Genomic DNA, 21,050 nt, shown 5'->3' on the forward strand with positions numbered 1-21,050 from the left:
CGCTTAAAGGAAAACAAAATTCTCTGCGTTTGTGTTGAGTGAAAAACGTATTGCAGTGAAATTCTCTGAATTTTCCGTGTTTTTAACGAAAATTTGGTGAGGAAATGTATAAAATATAATTTTAGAGATAACAAGGCATAATAATCTGAAAGAATTTATTCGATAGATATTTTACAATAAGCGTAGTGAAGTGAAATATTTTCATGCCGGTTTTTGAGGTTATGGTCATCAAGATTTTATTAAGTTTTTCGCGTTTTTCTCCAGATTTTCTCACAATTTTCGGGTCGATTTTGAATAAATACAAATCCTAAAAGGCCTAAAAGTATGGATCAGGATTTGTATGATGAATTTGGGAATTACATCGGTCCGGACTTGGAGAGTGACGATGAGGATGACCAGAGCATTTATGGACAGAATGAGCAACAGGAAGAGATGGATGTAAGTCTTTTCCAGGATTTCATGTCCACGGAGTGATTTTCATAAGAATTATTTGTAGGATGAGGCAATTGAGGAGGATGAAGTGGAAGCAGACGATGAGAAACGGTCGAGAGCAATAGTTCTGCACGAAGACAAGAGATACTACCCCACGGCTCTTGAAGTCTACGGGCAGGATGTGGAAACGATTGTCCAGGAGGAGGATGCTCAGCCCCTGGACAAGCCTCTGATTGAGCCAGTGAAGAAGGTAAAGTTCCAGCTGAAGGAGCAAGAACTCCCCGAAACCTCCTACAACATGGAATTCTTGGCTGATTTGATGGACACTCCTCCTCTCATCCGGAATGTTGCCCTCGTTGGACATCTGCATCACGGCAAGACAACTTTTGTTGACTGCCTCGTGCGTCAGACTCATCCGCAGTTCCAGGTGATGGAGGAACGCAATCTCCGGTACACAGACACATTGTTCACGGAACAGGAACGAGGAGTCAGCATCAAAGCCACTCCCATAACCCTCGTACTGCCCGATGTCAGGCAGAAGAGCTACCTGATGAACATCTTTGACACTCCAGGTAAGTTCCAGTTGGACAGGAATTCCCAGGATAACTCCTTAAATGACATTTTCAGGGCACGTGAACTATTCCGACGAGGTAACAGCGGCGCTCAGGATCTGCGATGGAGTTGTCCTGTTCGTGGATGCAGCAGAAGGAGTCATGCTCAACACTGAACGGCTCCTAAAGCACGCCATTCAGGAGAAAATGGCCCTGACGATTTGCATCAACAAGGTAAGTCCTTCCTGCAATTTTCTCAAAAATTGATTTATTTTCTTTTATGAAAAAAAAAATAGTAAAATGATTTTTTTTCTGGATTTTAAAACACATGATGCATATGCTCCATGTGATTTAATCAAGCTTATGCCGTACGAAGGAATTACTTTTTTTTTCAGCACAATCTAGCCTATTCCCATGAAGGATTTTAGTATTTTTAGATTTTTGTCCTTTTAGCGGTTAAGCTTATTTTTTAATAAAATTAATAATTACCAAAAAAATAGTTAAAGATTCGGTTTAACTCTTTCCGGACCGCAGCATATGCTGCAAGCCAATTTTACCATTTTTTATTCAAAAATATCTAAGCTCAGGAATTAATTGAGGTCCTTCAAAAAATATCTGACATTAGGACATCCTTACAGTTTGTAATCATCCACAAGAATGGAATTTTTATCAGTTCTGAATAATTAAAAAACATTGTTTTTCACAGAACATTCATATGCTTCTTTGGGTACTCAGAGTCCCAAAAGAGACGAAAGAGTTAATCAAGCTTATGCGGTACGAAGGAATATTTTTTTCAGCACAATCTAGCCTATTCCCTTGAAAGATTTTAGTATTTAAAGATTTTTGTTCTTTTAGCGGTTAAAAGCCTATTTAATAAAATCAATAATTACCAAAAAAATAGTTAGAGAAAGATTCAGTTTAAGGCAAAAATCACATTGACCGTCAAAGTTTCACCGTTTCTTTTTTAATTGTGCATTTTTATTGCTAATCTCTCAAAATTATTCACGATCATTAAGCATGTTCTTCACATACTCTGAGGTATCCAATTGAAAATACTCGAATATAAAAAAATAAGACATAAATATATTTAAAAAAAAATTGATTAAAAGCCATACGGTTTAGGGGAAGGTTTTGCAGCTTCGTAAAAGTTGATTATTTTCCAAATTACTAAATGAATATCATCCATGGTCATATAATCCAATAGCTAATCCAACAGCTCACATTTCCTGACAAACTTGGGAGCCTAGGCCTTTTTTCCTGAATCCAAAAAGCAAAAATAAAAAATTGGCCTAAAATCCTAATTGTGATGTCGATGTGTAATACTTTATGCATTTTTTTACACTTCAAGACTCTTTTCGAAAAAACAACTATTCTAAATTATAGAGGATTTATTAGGGTTAATATTTACCGTGAAAATATTTTGTTCGAAGGTGGTCGTCTTTATGAGTCGAGGAAAATTTACAAAAATCATCACCAGCTCAGGAAAATTGAATTTTGAAGCTTCGTAAAAATATCTGTCAAAATTATTGACCACTGACTTTGAAAATTCTTCACTATTTTGGGTCAGACTGTGCACATGACATTCAAATTGGTAGCCCACGCTTGTCGATCCTCCGCCACTTCAGGAAGATGTTCGGGTTCGATCCCAAGGCGTTCTTTTGTTCTAAAAATTATTGAATCTCAAATTATACGAAAGTCTTGACGTTTCAGAGAGACTTGTTTCCTCCTTCCTCAAGTAAGGGAAGTGCGTGTAATTTCGGACGAGGTGCATAGCAGCACCAATGCAATGTTCTGAGTTTGAAATGCTATACTTTTAATACAAATACGCGTTACTCCCTTTTCAATAGTGTTATTAAAAAGCTTGAAAAGTAGTTTTTCGTCTTTGATTTTAATTTTGGACACCTTGTTTGTTATTTCGGACACCTTGTTGTACATTTCAAGAATCTAACTTAAAAAGTCTTCTTTCTGTTTATGATAAATAACCGTAGGATATCTCAAGGTGCTGGGAAACTTTCCATATCATTCATAAAAAAGTGTTGATTTTGGCACTCCAAGTACGCGCGGATTCACGCAATCCCATTGCCTTTCCGGGACTCTTTTAAGGCTTTTTGCACTGGCATCTCGTTCGTAGAGATGATGATCCTTTGTTTCTTCAGGCATTTTTACAACCTAGTCATCACAAAAACCAAAATTTACAAAATTTCGAGAAAAACACACCCGTCTAAAACAACAAGTATCACTTCACTCAATTTTAATTTAAAATTGAAGGAATTTAGTGTAAAAATCTTCAAAAAAATAAATGTTTATGTAGGAAATATTATTTATTAAGTATTAGAAGAAAATTCCATGTTTAAATCAATATTTTTTGTAGTGTCCAACTTTACATTCAAAATGTCCGAAATTACAAGCTTGCTCGAATTTCAAGCTGCTCTTCTACTTTTTTTAACAAATGAGTTACAGTAGACTCTCGTTTATCCGTGGAGTCTTTTTTTTTTCAAGTGACACAAAAAAGTCCGTGAGACAGTTGAAATTTGAAAATGTTGTTGACGTATTGTTCCCGTTTTGGGTTTTTTTTTGTTGAAGCAAATGTGCTCTATCTACTGTAATTCTTTCTCACTGTAATTTTTTTTTTGAACAGTACGCATGTTTAGAAAGAATGCCGATTCAGTCAGGTTAGTATTCATTCCACAAATTTTCAATGTAAATAAAAAAATCGTTGTATTTCAAACAATTTGATGTGTATCAATCGAAAAATCCGTGTGACATTTTGGTTCTGCTCTCACGGATAAGCGAGAGTCTACTGTAATTATTTAAAATTCAATTTTAGGCAACCATTTTTGGATTTTTAAATCATTTGACTAAATTTTATTTTTTCATTTCTTGATTTTTACTTTTTTTTGCTTCTTCCTGAACTTACCCTTACGTGAGTACCCCTCTGTCGCTTGACTACGTAGAAACTGCTTGTTCAAGGTACATGACAATAATGACCTTGAACCATTCCTAATAAATCTTTTTTCAAAATCAAAGATCAAAAAGGTTCTCGACAGGTTATTTTTCAATTTATGGTAGCAAGTTTGCATTCGCTGGAAAGGTCTTTAGGTTTCTGACAAGTCTGGAGCAATCAATCGTACAATCAACATATCAATCGATAAACTTTTGTTAGAAATTCAAATTAAAAAATGGAACATTTTAAGGTTGTAGGTCAATTAAAAAAGTTTTCTTAACGGAGGTAAAAAATAATACAAAGCGATTTTATTTTTATAAATGCCTTTAGGACACAACTTAGTTAGGCTGATCCTCGAGAATTTCCTTTCCATAACCCTTTACTGCTAAATTGTACCAGGCTAAATTTTCTCGGAGACAAGCCTGAGTCTATTTGGGCCCTTAACTGTAATTCTATTGATTCAATATTTTTCCAACAAGCTTTTGGATGCTTTTGAAACTCTTTTATTTTTCGCTTTTGCATTTTGTAACGTACAAAAAGGATTCTTCATTCATTTTATTCCCCTTAGAGTTTTGTGTGTGAGAATTTCTTTCCATGCGTGAGATGAAGTAGAAGATCCAGGGCCCATTTGGGTTGATCCCTAGGCACCATGTGTCCAGCATCTCTTACCAAGATCTCAATTAGATTTCCTGCTTCTTTTACATAGCCCGCAATGTCTCCGTCAACCCTCCAAATGTGCCTTTCAGCCTTCAAGTATTTCTCTTGATCCCTGAAGTTTAGTTGCTGTAGGTAATTTACCGTGAGGGGATAGGCCACAATGATGTCCAGTTGTCCATTGTAGATGGCAATTGGATAGTGATTGAGTAGTTCAGAGATCCAATCAGTAACTGATCTCATGATATCGTCAATTAGGTTCATTTGAACGTCATTTGAGTCATTTGGATCGATTCCGTGGAATGTGAGATTTCCCACGTGAATAGCTTTCCTCATTTGGGCATTTTGGATCAATTTGGCCATCGCTGCTGATCCATCATCTGTCAGGATACTCAAGTAGTTGTAGTACTGCTCGAATCCTGTGAGATTCTTAAACAGAGAACTATCACTCGTGTCTCCGTCAATTAGGGAATCCATTAGGAAGAATGCTGCTGTGTAGTCTCCGGATGAGATTAGTTTTTCTGCGGATTTTTTGACTTCCTCAAATTCCTTTCTGGCATTGTCATCAATCAGTCCAATTTGGTACAAATAATCCCCATAATTTAGTTGATTAACAGGATCTGAGAAGCCATTCCCTATTGCCATTCCTTTTAGATTAATCACCTCATCTTCCGTCGCTTCCTGATTTCTCTCATGAATTGCAAATGCTGCTGCTGGGATGTATTTTCCAGCGTAGGATTCTCCTGTGATGTAGAAGGAATTTTTCCTCAATTCTGGGAATAGTTGGAAAAATTGCCTAAGAGCTTCGTAGAGATTTTTTCCAATGGAAGTTTCATTGGTTGAGTATCCAGAATCATTGTCGGTAAAACTGAATCCTGTGCCAACAGGATTATCAATGTAGATGATATTGTGATTGATGTGCCAGGAATATTTTCTTGGGGGATAATCCAGATCTTCTGTCACGGAAAATGGTCCATTTTCGGCAAACATTCCAAACAGGGAAGATGCTCCAGGACCTCCCTGAAGCCACAAAACGACTGGAGCATTTTCTGGGTCAATTTTTGCCCGGAAAAACCAGAAGAAAATGTTGGAATTATACTTTTTGTCTACAGTAAAGTATCCTGAGTGACTCTCAATCCAGTTCAGTTTGGGATGGGAGACAAATGATAGATTTTGTGCTAGAGAAACTTTTCCCCATTCGAGGTAGGGCGTGAGGAAGAGGGGCTCTCCAGTATCTTCGTCACTTTTGGGACTGTGTGATGCAATTTTGGGATAAGGGTTGAGAAATACTGCACTAACTGAGGCAATTAGCAGGAAAAGTAGAAGAAGAACACGTAATTTAATTTCCATCTTTGTGGCTCAAGTGGTGAAAGAACACTGAGAATTATATCTCTGTCTATGCGATATGTGTCTTATGGGGGCTTATGTAAAGGCAATTTTCAATACATAAGTTAGAAGACAAAGCAGTTTTTCAGCTATATATGTCTGACAAACCAACAGGGTTGGTCATTCCAAAGGCTTGATGCTGCAAAAGAAAATCTATAGAGGGGAAAAGCTCATAATTTTGACCAGTTTCTTATTTTGGACACTTTGAGGATAAAATTGGACACTAAAAATAAATTGATTAAAATTGTTGATTTTTATTACAATATTTGATGAATAATGAATTCCATCTAAATACTTGTTCTTTTTGGAAGACTTTAACACCAAATACGTCAAATTTTAAATATGATTTGAGTTAAAATTGCTTTGTTGAAAATTCAGTGTTAGCAAATTGCTTACGAGAAATATGACAGAACTTCGTGTTTACTTCAGTCTTATTTAGCTGTGGTGAAGTACTAACGATGTTTCTTCGCTTTTTTGAATATTCATTGAATATTGTGTTAATTCACGTTAATGGTGATTTGTACATTAGACCTGAAATGGGATTTGCCTTATGAATACCGTTTTCGTGTGAAAAATGGGAAATTTTTTAAGACATTCACCAGTGAGCTGATACTCCTTATTTTGGACAGGTGTTTTTCTCACGAAATTTCATGAAGTTTTAGCTTTTGTGATGACTAGGTTATAAAAATGTCTGGAGAAACAAAGAAGTATCATCCTTATGAAAGAGATGTAGTGAGAAAAGCCTTGAAAGGCTTCCGGAAAGGTCAAGGAATACGAGAATCCGAGCGTATTTGGAGTACCGAAGTCAATTCACTTTAATGAATGATATGGAAAGTTTCCGGGCTTCTTGTGACATTCTCCGTTTCCCTTACATGAACAGGAAGAGGACTTGGTAAGATTGGTTCATAAAATGAAGAACAATGGGCATCCTGTTGAGGCGGAGTAGCTGTCCAAATTTACAGCCAAGTTGTCCAAATTAATAACCAAGTTGTACAAAATAAGAGTCAAATTCACCTCTACGTATCAATTCATTTTTAAACGTATTAAAACTAATTTTAGTAAAAATAACACGATAAATAGCTTGCCAAGTTTCTAAACAACCCTTCTGAAAAGAGAGTAACCAAAAAATCAATTGCTATTGAAAATATCGCAATTCAAAATTGGAACATCGATGCTTATAAGCAGACTGTCCAAAATTATGAGCCTTTACCCTACTTAGTTTTTCGCAAAATACAAGATGATTTGATTTCTGGAACGAAATTTAAGAATTTACGTAAACGCTTTGAATTTTGATCTCAATTTTTCCTTGCTCCTGTAATCTAGGCATTTTTGGCGCTTTTTTTTGGTATTTATGAGGTAAAATTTGGAAAGCCGGACACTTAGGAAAAAGTTGAACTTAAAAAAGCATTTTTAAACTGAATATATCTGTCTGATCTGCACTCGATTGTATGAATTGGCATATACGGTCTACTGACCGAGGGTTTCTGCCGTTTACATGATGAGGCCGGTAATGGTAAGATGGCGGCAGACGCAACAACAAAACAGAATTTTGGGATAATAAAAATCTTATCTTTTTTTTTCCTTTTTTCGCGTCATGGAGTATTTTAAGAAATATTTTCATAGATTATTCTTTTAAAAGGAAAACTAATGCAAATAAAAAAACATGTTTTCAAATTTCGGGCAAAATTTAAAAGGTCGGTCCAAGATATTTGGAAAGTCGGACATAGTGAATAATGGCAAAATGTGTATATAAAATATGTAAAAAATTAATTGTTGTGGTTTTCCTGCGTAATACTTGCATATTTTTCCTATATTTCTCTATGAAATGGATCAATTTTTTTTAGGAAATGTGTGACTTAAGTTCAGTTTCTTTAAAGGAATATCGAAAAAATATGAAGTGTGCAAAGCCTGAAATCTTTCTTCAGATTTCTTTTTACCAACCAATCTGTCAAAGTTGTTTTCGGAATATGGAAAGGTTTGTCAACCTTTCTCAAAGAAATCTGAAGATCTTTTGGTTGTTCGTTGACATGGTTTTAATGCAGAATAAATTCAGATTTATTCACAGGAACAATTTGTCCGAGATTACATTAGAGAGGTTTTGAATGCGACGTTACATTAAATAATATCACTTTTTTACCTTCAATATTTAAATAAATATTTATTATAATATAATAAATAAATTATAATAATTATAATAAATAAATATTTATTAGAGTATTTTGCTAAAAGTCGGACAGCGCTGAAAATCGGACAGCGCTAAAAGACGGACAGCGCTGAAAGTCGGACAGTGCTGAAAATCGGACAGTGCTGAAAATCGGACAGCGCTAAAAGACGGACAGCGCTGAAAATCGGACAGTGCTGAAAGTCGGACAGCGCTGAAAATCGGACAGCGCTAAAAGACGGACAGCGCTGAAAGTCGGACAGTGCTGAAAATCGGACAGCGCTGAAAGTCGGACAGCGCTGAAAATCGGACAGCGCTAAAAGACGGACAGCGCTGAAAATCGGACAGCGCTAAAAGACGGACAGCTCTGAAAATCGGACAGCGCTGAAAGTCGGACAGTGCTGAAAGACGGACAGCGCTGAAAATCGGACAGTGCTGAAAGTCGGACAGTGCTGAAAATCGGACAGCGCTAAAAGACGGACAGCGCTGAAAATCGGACAGTGCTGAAAGTCGGACAGCGCTGAAAATCGGACAGCGCTAAAAGACGGACAGCGCTGAAAGTCGGACAGTGCTGAAAATCGGACAGCGCTGAAAGTCGGACAGCGCTGAAAATCGGACAGCGCTAAAAGACGGACAGCGCTGAAAATCGGACAGCGCTAAAAGACGGACAGCTCTGAAAATCGGACAGCGCTGAAAGTCGGACAGTGCTGAAAGACGGACAGCGCTAAAAGTCGGACAGTGCTGAAAGTCGCAGTATGAAAGACTGTTTCGTACACAAAACATGTACATATTAAGTTTAGCCATTTCTTAAGGTGTCCACATTTCCAAACTTTCCCCCAATGAATCTTAATTTACGCCGAAAATGTAAACAAAATACTTTGATTTTTTCTTATCAATTTCCATGAGAAAAAGAACAATATATTTTACTCTTTAATTAGAAAATAATAGCTCTTGCTTTTTGATCTTTCTGAATAATCTGAAAACAGGATTAACAACCTTTTTGATGAAAAATTAAAACATTTAATTGATTTTTATCAATTTTTAATGGAGGTGACCTACTTACCCACCTCAATGTCCGACTTTCAGTGTTAGCCGAAATTCAAAATTTTACCCGTTTTTGCTTCAGGAAAAATATTTTGAATGCATATTTGAATAAACTCAAACAAAGAATAAAAGCAATTGGAACATTTAACCCTGTATTTACTATTTAAGAATCACAGAAAGGGGAGATAAAATACTTCAACACGGTCAAAGTTGAGACGAATGAACAGAATGAATAATTGATGACAGCCTATCATCAACATTGTCAGAAAAACAAGATGTTGGAGGAAATCTTTTTTTTTTTTTTCAAATTTTCAGATTGATCGTCTTGTGCTGGAGCTGAAACTCCCACCGCAGGATGCTTACTTTAAGCTGAAGCATATTGTGGAGGAAATTAATGCCCTAATAACAATCTATTCGGGATCCAGTGGAAATGCTCCTGTTATCTCACCCATTTTGGGCAATGTTTGCTTCGCCAGTTCACTCTATGGCTTCTGCTTCACTCTCAAGTCATTTGCCAAAATGTACGCAGACACGTATCCAGGAGTGAATATTGTGGAATTCTCCAGGCGTCTCTGGGGAGACATGTACTTCCATTCCAAGTCGTAAGTTTTAATTTTTTTACCTCTTTTTTTCTGCTGTCTGAACCTTGATAGGAAATGCTTGGGCAATTTATAACTCTGGCGAAATTATGGAACCGAATTTTCGAACATGTTCTTGCAGCTTTTTAGAAATGATGGTGTTATTATTTCTGTGAAAGTTAGTTCTTGGCTCGTTTGAAAGAAAGTGTTTCAAAATTCACGCAATCGCGCTATAGCCAGTGTGAGCTTTGCAAAATTTCCCCGATTGGTTTGTTTCTGAGATAAAATCACTCTTTTGTCTTTTAAAATTTACCTAAGTGTGTCTTGGCTAATATACAATTCCAGGCAGACTCTCTATTTCCTTAAATATAAAAAGAATCTTTCCTTAGAATTGTTATTTCCTGGAGTGAGTCTTGGAGAATTTCCCCGAGTGGTTTGTTTCTGTAAGACAAAATCACCCTTCTGTCTTTTAAAATTCACCTAAGTGTGTCTTGGCTAAAATAGAATTCCAGGCAGACTCTCTATTTCCTTAAATATAAAAAGAACCTTTCCTTAGAATTGCTATTTCCTGGAGTGAGTCTTGGAAAATCTCCCCGAGTGGTTCGTTTCTGAGATAAAATCACCCTTCTGTCTGTTAAAATTCACCTAAGTGTGTCTTGGCTAAAATAGAATTCCAAGGCATTAGTAAGGGATTTTTTTTTCAAATTGGGTGTTTCTTATGAAAATACCTTCGTTCAAATGGGCCTTTACATTGTTTGCAGGAGGAGATTCACCAAAAAATCCCCACATAATTCGGCTCAGAGGAGTTTTGTGGAGTTTATCCTTGAGCCACTTTACAAGTTGTTTGCTCAGGTTGTTGGGGATGTTGATACAACTTTGATGGATACTCTGGCTGAGTTGAATATCAAGTTGACTAAGGAAGAGTCTAAGAGCAATATTAGGCCACTTTTGAGGTTGATTATGAATAGATTTTGCGGGGATTTCTGTGGATTTGTCGATATGTGCGTTGAACACGTAAAGTCTCCCTTGGATAACAGTAAAAACAAGGTTGATCATATTTATACGGGCGTAAAGGATGGAGCTCTGTATGATGATATGCTAAAGTGCAATCAGAATGGGCATTTGATGGTGCACAGTTCGAAGATGTACCCAACGGAAGATTGTACATTCTTTCAAGTTCTGGCCAGAGTTCTCAGTGGAACTCTCCATGCTGGGCAGGAAGTGAGAGTTTTGGGTGAGAATTACTCATTGCAGGATGAGGAAGATTCAAGAGTGCTTCAAGTGGGAAGATTGTGGATTTATGAAGCACGATACAAAGTTGAATTGAATAGAGTTCCGGCGGGGAATTGGGTGTTGATTGAGGGAATTGATCAGTGCATTGTCAAAACTTCCACAATAACTGATGTTGATCATTCTGAGGATATGTACATCTTCAAACCATTGAAATTCAATACACAGAGCATCATTAAGATTGCCGTAGAGCCCGTGAATCCGTCAGAATTGCCCAAAATGCTCGATGGACTGAGAAAAGTCAATAAATCCTATCCTCTGCTCAGTACAAGAGTCGAAGAGTCTGGGGAACATGTAATCCTGGGCACAGGAGAACTCTACTTGGATTGTGTGATGCACGATTTGAGGAAGATGTACTCAGAAATCGATATCAAAGTTGCTGATCCGGTTGTGGCATTTTGCGAAACTGTCGTTGAAACTAGTTCCCTGAAATGCTTCGCAGAAACTCCCAACAAAAAGAACAAGGTCACAATGATAGCGGAGCCCCTGGAGAAGGGATTGGCTGAGGATATTGAGAATGATGTTGTGTCCATTGGATGGAATAAGAAGAGATTGGGAGAATTCTTCCAGGTGAACTATGATTGGGATTTACTGGCGGCCAGATCAATTTGGGCCTTTGGTCCGGATATCACTGGTCCAAATATCCTCGTAGATGATACCCTGCCATCGGAAGTGGACAAATCCCTCCTGGGAACAGTCAAAGATTCCATAGTTCAGGGATTCCAATGGGGAACGAGGGAGGGACCTCTGTGTGAGGAACCAATTAGGAATGTCAAGTTCAAAATTCTCGATGCTGTCATTGCCAATGAACCTCTCCATCGTGGAGGTGGTCAGGTGATCCCAACGGCCAGAAGAGTAGCCTATTCGGCTTTTCTAATGGCTACTCCACGCCTAATGGAACCCTATCTCTTTGTGGAAGTTCAAGCACCGGCAGATTGTGTTTCGGCTGTGTATACAGTTCTGGCCAGGAGGAGAGGACATGTCACGCAGGATGCTCCAGTTCCAGGATCACCTCTCTACACTATCAAAGCATTCATTCCTGCCATTGATTCATTCGGTTTCGAAACCGATCTTCGGACTCACACTCAGGGTCAGGCTTTCTGCCTCTCCGTCTTCCATCACTGGCAGATTGTTCCGGGAGATCCCCTGGATAAGAGTATCGTCATAAGACCGCTGGAACCTCAACCGGCTACGCATTTGGCCAGGGAATTCATGATTAAGACCCGAAGGAGGAAGGGACTGTCTGAAGATGTCAGCATCAATAAGTTCTTCGACGATCCCATGTTGCTGGAACTGGCCAGGCAGGATGTCCTGCTCAACTATCCTCTATAAGGTAAGGAAATCTAATTTATTCCAGTAAATTCTAAATTCCAGCGCCATCTGTGAAAATCTCGCGAACTTATCCGTAGTGTTTTAGGGCTTTGAATGTTCATAAAATCGTTTACGGATACTTTATCGATTCATTACTGACGGAAACCAATACAATAGGCTTTAAAATTTCAAGACCTTTCTAAAAAATATAAATTTAACCAAATCGGTTGAGAAATAAGCCCAGCAGAGTGATTGAACCTTACCATTTGAAAATCCAAAATGGCGACTTTTAATTCAGACGAATGTATAGATAATGTATTCGTCTGGACTATTCTCGAAAAAATGTTTTCAAAATAATTAAGTAAATACATGATTTTGTTGGAGAGGAGGGAATGTGGGTCAAAATGAAAAACGTCTGCGAGATAATATTTTCATGGTGGGTCATCGTTTTACCCTTTTACCAATGAAAAGTTTAAAAAGTGTATTATATTATTCTTTCTTGAAGTTAGAGTGGTAAAATGTTAGAAAATTTCATGTTTTTGAAAAGGCGACATTAGCGCTACTTACGGTTATCTTTTGAACTTAGCATAAAACAAAAAGTCTATGGACCTTTTATAGGTCATTATCATAACAAATAATAACACTGTTGAGCTGGGATTTTGCGTTCTGGCACTCTTGCGAGGACCCATGATTTAAGAAAATGTTTTGATTTTAATTTGACTTTGTCCCCGTAATCTAGGCAAAGTGACTATAAATTCATTCTTCTGTACCGATTAACTCTTCGTAGAGGAAAACCTGAAGGCCTTAAAATCAATTACAATTCTCAAGAACTAATGAAGTTCATGAAAGGAAAAGCAAAGGCGTTGTAGTCTGAAATATGTCAAAATTTTAACTAAAAAAAACCAATTCACATTATTTAGCAATATCAAACGGCGCTCGGGAACCAAAACTGCTTTTATTCTCTCTTCAGGAGATTAATTCCATACACACGGTTTTGGAATCCATGTGGAAATTTTGAAAACAATTTTCTTTAAGCATATACTTCAGCCGAGATGGTTTGCTATTGACAAAAATAAAAATGATAAAAAGTAAAATTTGTCCAGAAAAAAGTTAAATTTAGTTAGTAAAACTTCGAATCGATCAATAGGAATATTCGAGTAAAAAGTGATTAAAGAGTGATCAGCAAAAAATTAAAAATATGGTCAATAATAAATTTAAAAAAAATGTACAGTAGAAATATTCGAGGTGATCAACAAGAAATAAAAAAATGAGCAGTAAAAAATTAAAAATTAGGAGTAATAAATTAAAAATAAGCAGTAAAATATAAAAAGTGGCCAGCAAAAAATAAAATAAGGTCAGTAATTAATTAAAAGTGGTCAGAAAAAATTAAAAGTTGGTCAGTAAAAAATAAAGTGGTCAGTAAAAAATAAAAAGTGGTCAGTAAAAAAATAAAACATAATCAGTAAAAAATTAAATATGAGCAGTGAAATATAAAAAGAGGTCAGTAAAAAATAAAAAGTGGTCAGCAAAAAATAAAATGTGGTTAGTAAAAAAATAAAAAAATGGTGAGCAGTAAAATATTAAAAGCCGGCCATAAAAACTAAAGTGGTCAGCAACAAATAAAAACTGCTCAGTAAAAAAATTAAAAACGAGCAGTAAAAACATAAAAATTGGTCAGTAAAAAACAAAAAGTGGTCAATGAAAAATGAAAAGGGATTAGTAAAAATTAATAATGACCAGTAAAAATTAAAAATAAGTAGTAAAAAATTAAAATTGGTCAGCAAAATACAAAATGTGGTCAGTAAAAAAATAAAAAGTGGTCAGTAAAAAATATAAATTGGTCAGCTAAAAATTAAGTCAGTGATAAGCCTCGATTAGCTTATAGAGGTGCGATTCCTTCATTGCAAATTTGAGTTGTCACAAACTCGAACGATATTTATACATAAAAATTGCAAATTTCGTTTAGTAATTCATAAACTGCAGGGAACTTATTATCGATATTTATGAGGAAAATTGATGAGAAATGCATAAAAGTGTCTGAAAATATTAGATGAGATCATATATTCTGTCAGTAGAAGAGGTAAAAAGTTTGGAGTGGTATATCTCAGCTCCTGATGAACATAATTGGATGAGTGAACTATTGTTGGAAAGCTTGGTTCATTAGCTTTCAGAATCTGGTATATGTAATTGGCTATGGGTAAATCATGGTCATCCAGAACCATTTATGTCGAAGAAGACACTTTTTGCAGCGTCATTTTTGACCATCTACTGCTGGGACCAGGAGTGACCCACAATTCTCGCACTTGGACTGTTCGTTAGAGGAACTCAAAGGGTATAATTTGTGGAAGAAACTTTTTTTTTGGACGTCTTACTTTTTTTTATTCATCGACTTTTGCAAGAATTTTAACATTTTACACGCAAGGAAAAAATTACAAAAATCCTAAAAGAGTGGTTTCTGGAGGGGAAGGATAGACGTGGGGATGAAATTGATATGATATTTGGATTCCTTGGATCAACTTATGGGGGAGTACTTAGAACATTCCAAGTCGATATCTTCATTAGTTTGTCCAGAAAATGAGATAGAAGGATTTCTGTCATTTTTTTCTATGCGTATAAAATGTTAAAATTCTTGCAAAAGTCGATGAATAAAAAAAAGTAAGACGTCCAAAAAAAAAGTTTCTTCCACAAATTATACCCTTTGAGTTCCTCTAACGAACAGTCCAAGTGCGAGAATTGTGGGTCACTCCTGGTCCCAGCAGTAGATGGTCAAAAATGACGCTGCAAAAAGTGTCTTCTTCGACATAAATGGTTCTGGATGACCATGATTTACACATAGCCAATTACATATACCAGATTCTGAAAGCTAATGAACCAAGCTTTCCAACAATAGTTCACTCATCCAATTATGTTCATCAGGAGCTGAGATATACCACTCCAAACTTTTTACCTCTTCTACTGACAGAATATATGATCTCATCTAATATTTAAAGTCGATTATTTCTGAAACTATAAGAGATAGAGGCCTCAAACTTTACGTCACATTAGAGTCTCCTTTAGGCTCAAGATGTGCGAAATTTCACTTGAAAATTAAGAAAATAAGGTGAAAATTTTTATTTTTTCACTTCAATTTTAATTTTTCACTGATCACTTTTTATTTATCAGTGACGATATTTTATTTTTTAGTGTTCATTTTTAATTTTTTCCTTGCTAATTTTTTTTTACTGACTTTTGAATTTGTGTTCCTCATTTCTATTTTTATAACTCACTACTTTTTATTTTTTACTAACCAATTCTTATTTTTTACTGACCATTTTGTTCTGACCACTTTTTATATTTTACTGCTCATGTTTAATTTTTACTGACAACTTTTCATTTTTTGCTGATCATGTTTCACTTCTTACTAACCGCTTTTCATTTTTTACTGACGGCTTTTAATGAAATACTGCTCTTTTTTATTTTTTACTGGTGATTCCGAGTTTTTGCTGACCAAATTTGACTTTTTACTGAACATTTATTCAATGCCTTCATATCCAGCTTACCATAAGCTTTTTGTCGTCTTTTGTGCTCAGTACACCTAGAGTAAATTAAGCTAATTCAAAACCTGCTTCAAATGGAAATTTTTCGCCATTCCAAATGGAAACGTCACGTCATAAGAACAAATCCTGCACTCAAGAGCAACTCAACATGGTTTTGGAAGCCTTTTGGAACACTGTTTGTCTCCAATTAGAAATTTTTCCTTGTCTCCATTTGGATTAATTTGTTTCCAATAGAAGCATTTTACGCACGCGTAATTTTCTTGTATTTCAGAAGTTTTCAAATCATATCTAAAGAATTTTCACTAAACAGTAACATTCTAGAAGAGTCAAGGAGCAAATTTATGTAATTCTCTTCAGAAAAAATATGAACTGAATGTGTTGAATCTTCTGTCAAAGTTAAAGCGTCTGGAAATGGTTTTGAATTTGGACATTTACCCTACCTACTTAAGCCGAGAAATAGCTTAACCCAAGTATAATCAAAATAATGATTAGACTACATCGGTTTAAAACGTAAACCTGTTTAGGGAATTAGGTTGCACTTTTTTGCGTTTTTATGTAATCTCTTTTTGGATGGTGCATGCATACACTGAGAAAAAAGAGGGTGCGATTAACTCTTTTTCCTCATAACTTTGACACTTTTTAAATGTAAAAATATATCAACATTTTTTAATGTTAATTTTACACCCTTTTAAGTGTAAAATTAACATGAAAAAGGGTAACTTTAACCCCCAATACACCTAAAAAGGGTAATATTTAGACCGATTTTGGATCAATACTGCAGGGTAAAATTAACATTTCCGGAATGTTATTTTAACTTTTTCGGATTTCTCTCAGTGTATAGCTCACACCGCTCATATATGTACCTCGAGAAAGAGGTTTTCACAGTTTTACTCCGGAGGTTGGTCATCGACGCTAAGACGGCAGTGGCCACTACTACCTGAAATTCTTTAAGTCCTGTAGCTTAAAAAAGTAAAACAATTTCACTAGGTAATTTTTTGTCGTACCCAATTTATTATTTCGATAGCGTTTTCTAAGCCTCACTCCCACAACAAAATGCTCTTTCGCCTTTGGATCATCCGTTGCTGATGATGGAATTCCTGGACTTTCTGGAAGTGCTCGAGGAGAGCATTGAAATCTATGCTACTTTGGTTTTCTACTGACAGCGAAGTGTCAACTTCTGTATTGTGTCCCCAGTACATGGGGACGCACTGCAGACGATTCTTCAGGAGCAGGAATGCATCTGTTTGCGGAAGGAGCATGAGGATGCCAAAGAGGGCTTGTGCCAGGTAATGAGCATCTGGACATTTTTTCTCCTGGGATATCAACGTGAGGCGCAGAGCTGCAGAGAGACGAGGAAATTTTATTGAAAGAATTAAAGATTTTGATGTCCAAAAAAAAAAAAAATGGGGATTCTTACAAGCAAATATTGGAGATTCAATCAATTGGACGAGTTTGTCGATTTCCGTGAGAAATTCCACAGTTACTTCCAGATTTCCGCTGAAGTGTTTGAGGTAAGAGATTTGTTGGGAAATTGGGACATGTTGCATATAGTAACAAGATACTTACAAAATGACGACTAAAGCTGATACATGTTGATAGCATTGTGCCAGGAGGCAGAGCGATAGTGTAGACACAGGACAATGTGCCCAACATTTGTAGAGGCACTCGAACAATGTGGCTGATTTCTAGCAAGAACAATGACCTTTGTTAAGGGGAAATGATTGGGCGCGGTGAAGTGTGTAAAGTGATACACTTACTTTGTTGCGAATATCCTTGAGGGAATTCCGGAGATCAAAGAGTTCCGATGCCGTTAAGAGGATTGTGTTGAGTGTACGAACCATTGTTGAGGCAAATTTAATATTTGTGGTTTCTTCGCAAATGATTTCGGCAAAGGTGCGATAAATCAGTTCGGCATTCAGGAGGACACACAATTGACGGATTATGAGGGATCCTTTGTTTTCCAGAAAGGACTTTTCCTCACTGAACAGATTCAGTAAGCTCACGAGGAATTTTCTGTACTGTGTCTGTTTGTATCCGTCATCTGCGCTCGTGGAATTGATGATTTCCGCGAGGACTACCAAGCCCTGCAGGACAACGTCATCGGAACTGTCTGATAGGACGCCCAGGAGGACGGGAAAGAGGCTGACGGAGTGAATGGACATCTCTTCGTGGATTTCCGTGAAGAGATGATGGATCCATTTAAGGACAGCTACTTTGGTATGTACAGAACTATGTCCTAAATACTGTCTCAATACTTCCATCACAGAATCCAAATCGAGGTTTTTGAGGTTATTTAGTTTGTCCTCCTTGGACGACACTAACTCCAGGAGGTCTCTGTTGACCAACTGAGCACATTCTCTGATCTCTGAAAGAATTTTTGTGGAATTTATGAGGATTTTTTGGGTAAGGGAACAATTTTTTTTGCCGGGAAGCTTAGCAAAAGCTTTTCATCCCGCTCCAGGAATAACTCTTTTGGGAATATCTCAAAAACCAGCCCAAAGATTTGCTTCATTTTTGGATATGTTTTAGAGGGTGTCCTAGCGGACATTTCATCCATACAGCCCAAAGATGTTCGAGCTTTCCTTCTTGGACATGGAAGCAACCTGGTCAGAAGAGGAGAATTCCTTCTGACTAATTTTCTGACTAAAGGGATAGAGTTAGCGACTTGGAATGTTCTAAAAACCCCCAATAAATCACTCTACGAATCCAAATATCACGTGAAATTCTTTCTCATCCAACTCCGTCGCTTCCAGAAACCACTTTTTAAGGAATATCTCAAGAACCACCCGAGCGATTCGCTTCATTTTTGGATATGTTTTCGAGAGCGTCATAGCGGACATTTCATCCATACATCCCAAAGACGTTCGACCTTTCCTTCTTGGACATGGAAGTATCCTGGTCAGAAGAGAAGAATTCCTTCTGATTAATTTTCTGACTAAAGGGGAAAGCGTTAGCGACTTGGAATGTTCTGAATACCCCCGATAAGTCACTCTAAGAATCCAAATATCACGTGAACTTTCTCTTCATCCCAATCTTTCGCTTCCAGAAACCACTTTTTCAGGAATATCTCAAGAACCACACGGGCGATTCCCTCCATTCTTGGATATATTTTCGAGAATGTCATAGCGGACATTTCACCCATACATCTCAAAGACGTTCGACCTTTCCTTCTTGGACATGGAAGCATCCTGGTCAGAAGAGAAGAATTCCTTCTGATTAATTTTCTGACCAAGGAAATCGAGCTAGCGACTTGGAATGTTCTGAATACCCCCGATAAATCAATCTAAGAATCCATATATCACGTGAATTTACTCTTGATCCCACTCCTTCACTTCCAGAAACCACTTTTTCAGGAATATCTCAAAAACCACCCTAACGATTCGCTTCATTTTTGGATATGTTTTCGAGAGTGTCATAGCGGACATTTCGTCCATACATCCCAAAGACGTTCAAGCATTCCTTCTTGGACATGGAAGCATCCTAGTCAGAAAAGAAGAATTCCTTCTCACTAATTTTCTGACTAAAGGGATAGAGTTAGCGACTTGGAATGTTCTGAATACCCCCGATAAATCACTCTAAGAATCCAAATATCACGTGAAATTCTTTCACATTTTACTCCTTCGCTTCCAGAAACCACTTTTTCAGGAATATCACAAGAACCACACGGGCGATTCTCTCCATTCTTGGATATGTTTTAGAGGGTGTCCTAGCGGACTTTTCATCCATACATCCCAAAGACTTTCAAGCCTTCCTTCTTGGAAAAACAAAATAAGACTTACGTTTCCGGGAATCTCCTTCGTAAGCCAAACAGGGGAGGATTGCAGTGAATATTCCACTGGCAAACTTCATCATCCTTGGTCCAGACAGCTGAACAAATTCGCTGATCCAGGTGATTGCGGTGAATTGAATGAGCTCATTGCTGGTCTGGGCATGACCAATGAGAATGTTAGTCATGGCTGGCATGTCAGCTGAATTGGGATCATTGCGAATGCTACGGAGAAATTGTGCCAGGAGTGTTCCGCACATTCTGTGAATCTCCACCATGTTGTCTTCCAGCATCTGGAAGAGTCCATCAAGGATTTCCGGAAGGTAAACTACCATGTTGATTTCGGGAACGGCATTGAGGATGGAGATCCAGGAAATGATGAATTGCCGGGCAAAGGAATTCTTGGCGTAGATTCGTTCACGCAGCAAAGGAATGAAAGAGTCCAGAGCAAATGTTTGTGATGATTCTGTCACAATATCCTTCAGCAGTCTGTCCAGTAATTCACTTCCGTTCTTGACATTTTGATCGGGATCAGTGACAAGGCGACTGAGGGCTGAGAAAATGTCCGGAAAGAGAGGAACAATGCTACTTCGGGCAACTTTGACTACGTTGTAGAGGGATTCGGTGGCAGCGTATCTGACTTTCGTGTCAGCGTCCGATAAGCAATTTAAGATTGGATTTACGAGTTCATTGATGAACAATTCTGTATCTTTGCCAAGACCAATACTGGCTCCGGCTAGTGCTATCAATCCGCCCTTTTTCTTGTTCAAATCACGGGAAGTCACAAATTCTCGTTCCAGAACCTTCAGGATCTTCTGAATTTGCTTCGTGCTCTTGGCATTGTTGAATTCTGCCACCATTCTAAGTAAAATGCAGGAAAATCAGAATGATTGTTCTTTGAGATTTGGGAAGGAGGCTCCAGAATACTTACTTCTCAACTTCCTGGGAAGCTAATTTTCTCTTGTCGTAGGTTTTATCACTCAATGTTTTGGCACAGGCTTCACTGAGGGGTGCGTATGGATTATCCATTTCTAAACAATTTATTTAATTAAATAATTACGCAAAGATGTATTTTTTTCACGCGATTTGGTGGTCTGCTTTCTTGAATGAATCACGAAATGTCAATGAATGACCACGTTTATACGAGTAAAATAATCCGGATTACTTAATAGATAAACGGCGCGCAATATGAACAGAATCAGCAAATTAGCAAAAATTGAAAATTTTTGTTTGATTATTATTAGGGGAAAGTGGAGCATCATTAAATATGGAACAGCTTTGGAATTGGTATTTTTTTCTCCTATTTCTAAGTAAAATTGAGCCTTTTTATGATATAATTTGGAGTGATAACTTGGAGTGATTTTCAATGATTCCTTGGCTTGGGACGACCATGTTTC

The 21,050-nt window shown here is 37.2% G+C and overlaps 3 protein-coding genes across 3 annotated transcripts; 1 reads left to right on the forward strand and 2 right to left on the reverse strand.

Moving 5' to 3' along the window:
- The first annotated feature begins 5 nt into the window (after window positions 1–5).
- Window positions 6–17,291, forward strand: LOC129799872 (116 kDa U5 small nuclear ribonucleoprotein component). The gene is made up of 7 exons (XM_055844141.1): window positions 6–96; window positions 265–438; window positions 497–1,004; window positions 1,060–1,217; window positions 9,488–9,774; window positions 10,512–12,373; window positions 16,912–17,291. The coding sequence occupies exons 2-6, from the start codon at window positions 325–327 to the stop codon at window positions 12,370–12,372; spliced, it is 2,928 nt and encodes a 975-aa protein (XP_055700116.1). The 5' UTR covers window positions 6–96; window positions 265–324; the 3' UTR covers window position 12,373; window positions 16,912–17,291.
- On the reverse strand, window positions 4,410–6,089 carry LOC129799882 (venom serine carboxypeptidase-like). The gene has a single exon (XM_055844167.1). It carries the CDS (start codon window positions 5,929–5,931, stop codon window positions 4,492–4,494), a length of 1,440 nt encoding a protein of 479 aa, XP_055700142.1. The 5' UTR covers window positions 5,932–6,089; the 3' UTR covers window positions 4,410–4,491.
- On the reverse strand, window positions 16,925–20,797 carry LOC129799874 (protein VAC14 homolog). Its single transcript, XM_055844151.1, has 6 exons — window positions 20,585–20,797; window positions 19,667–20,514; window positions 17,645–18,252; window positions 17,454–17,572; window positions 17,305–17,384; window positions 16,925–17,226 (listed from the first exon to the last, which is right to left on the reverse strand). The coding sequence occupies exons 1-6, from the start codon at window positions 20,680–20,682 to the stop codon at window positions 16,925–16,927; spliced, it is 2,055 nt and encodes a 684-aa protein (XP_055700126.1). The 5' UTR covers window positions 20,683–20,797.
- Window positions 20,798–21,050: the final 253 nt, after the last annotated feature.

Source organism: Phlebotomus papatasi, chromosome 1 (assembly GCF_024763615.1).
Source record: "Phlebotomus papatasi isolate M1 chromosome 1, Ppap_2.1, whole genome shotgun sequence".
Taxonomy (NCBI): domain Eukaryota; kingdom Metazoa; phylum Arthropoda; class Insecta; order Diptera; family Psychodidae; genus Phlebotomus; species Phlebotomus papatasi.

Excerpts from the sequence above, each read along its gene's own strand:
- LOC129799872 (XM_055844141.1), top strand. The coding sequence starts at position 325 with ATGGATCAGGATTTGTATGATGAATTTGGGAATTACATCGGTCCGGAC. Across the intron at positions 439-496 it reads AGCAACAGGAAGAGATGGAT|GATGAGGCAATTGAGGAGGA; the intron begins GTAAGTCTTTTC and ends AATTATTTGTAG. Across the intron at positions 1,218-9,487 it reads TGACGATTTGCATCAACAAG|ATTGATCGTCTTGTGCTGGA; the intron begins GTAAGTCCTTCC and ends TCAAATTTTCAG.
- LOC129799874 (XM_055844151.1), bottom strand. The coding sequence starts at position 20,682 with ATGGATAATCCATACGCACCCCTCAGTGAAGCCTGTGCCAAAACATTG. Across the intron at positions 20,515-20,584 it reads GCTTCCCAGGAAGTTGAGAA|AATGGTGGCAGAATTCAACA; the intron begins GTAAGTATTCTG and ends CATTTTACTTAG. Across the intron at positions 17,385-17,453 it reads TCAGCTTTAGTCGTCATTTT|CGGAAATCTGGAAGTAACTG; the intron begins GTAAGTATCTTG and ends CAAACACTTCAG.
- LOC129799882 (XM_055844167.1), bottom strand. The coding sequence starts at position 5,931 with ATGGAAATTAAATTACGTGTTCTTCTTCTACTTTTCCTGCTAATTGCC.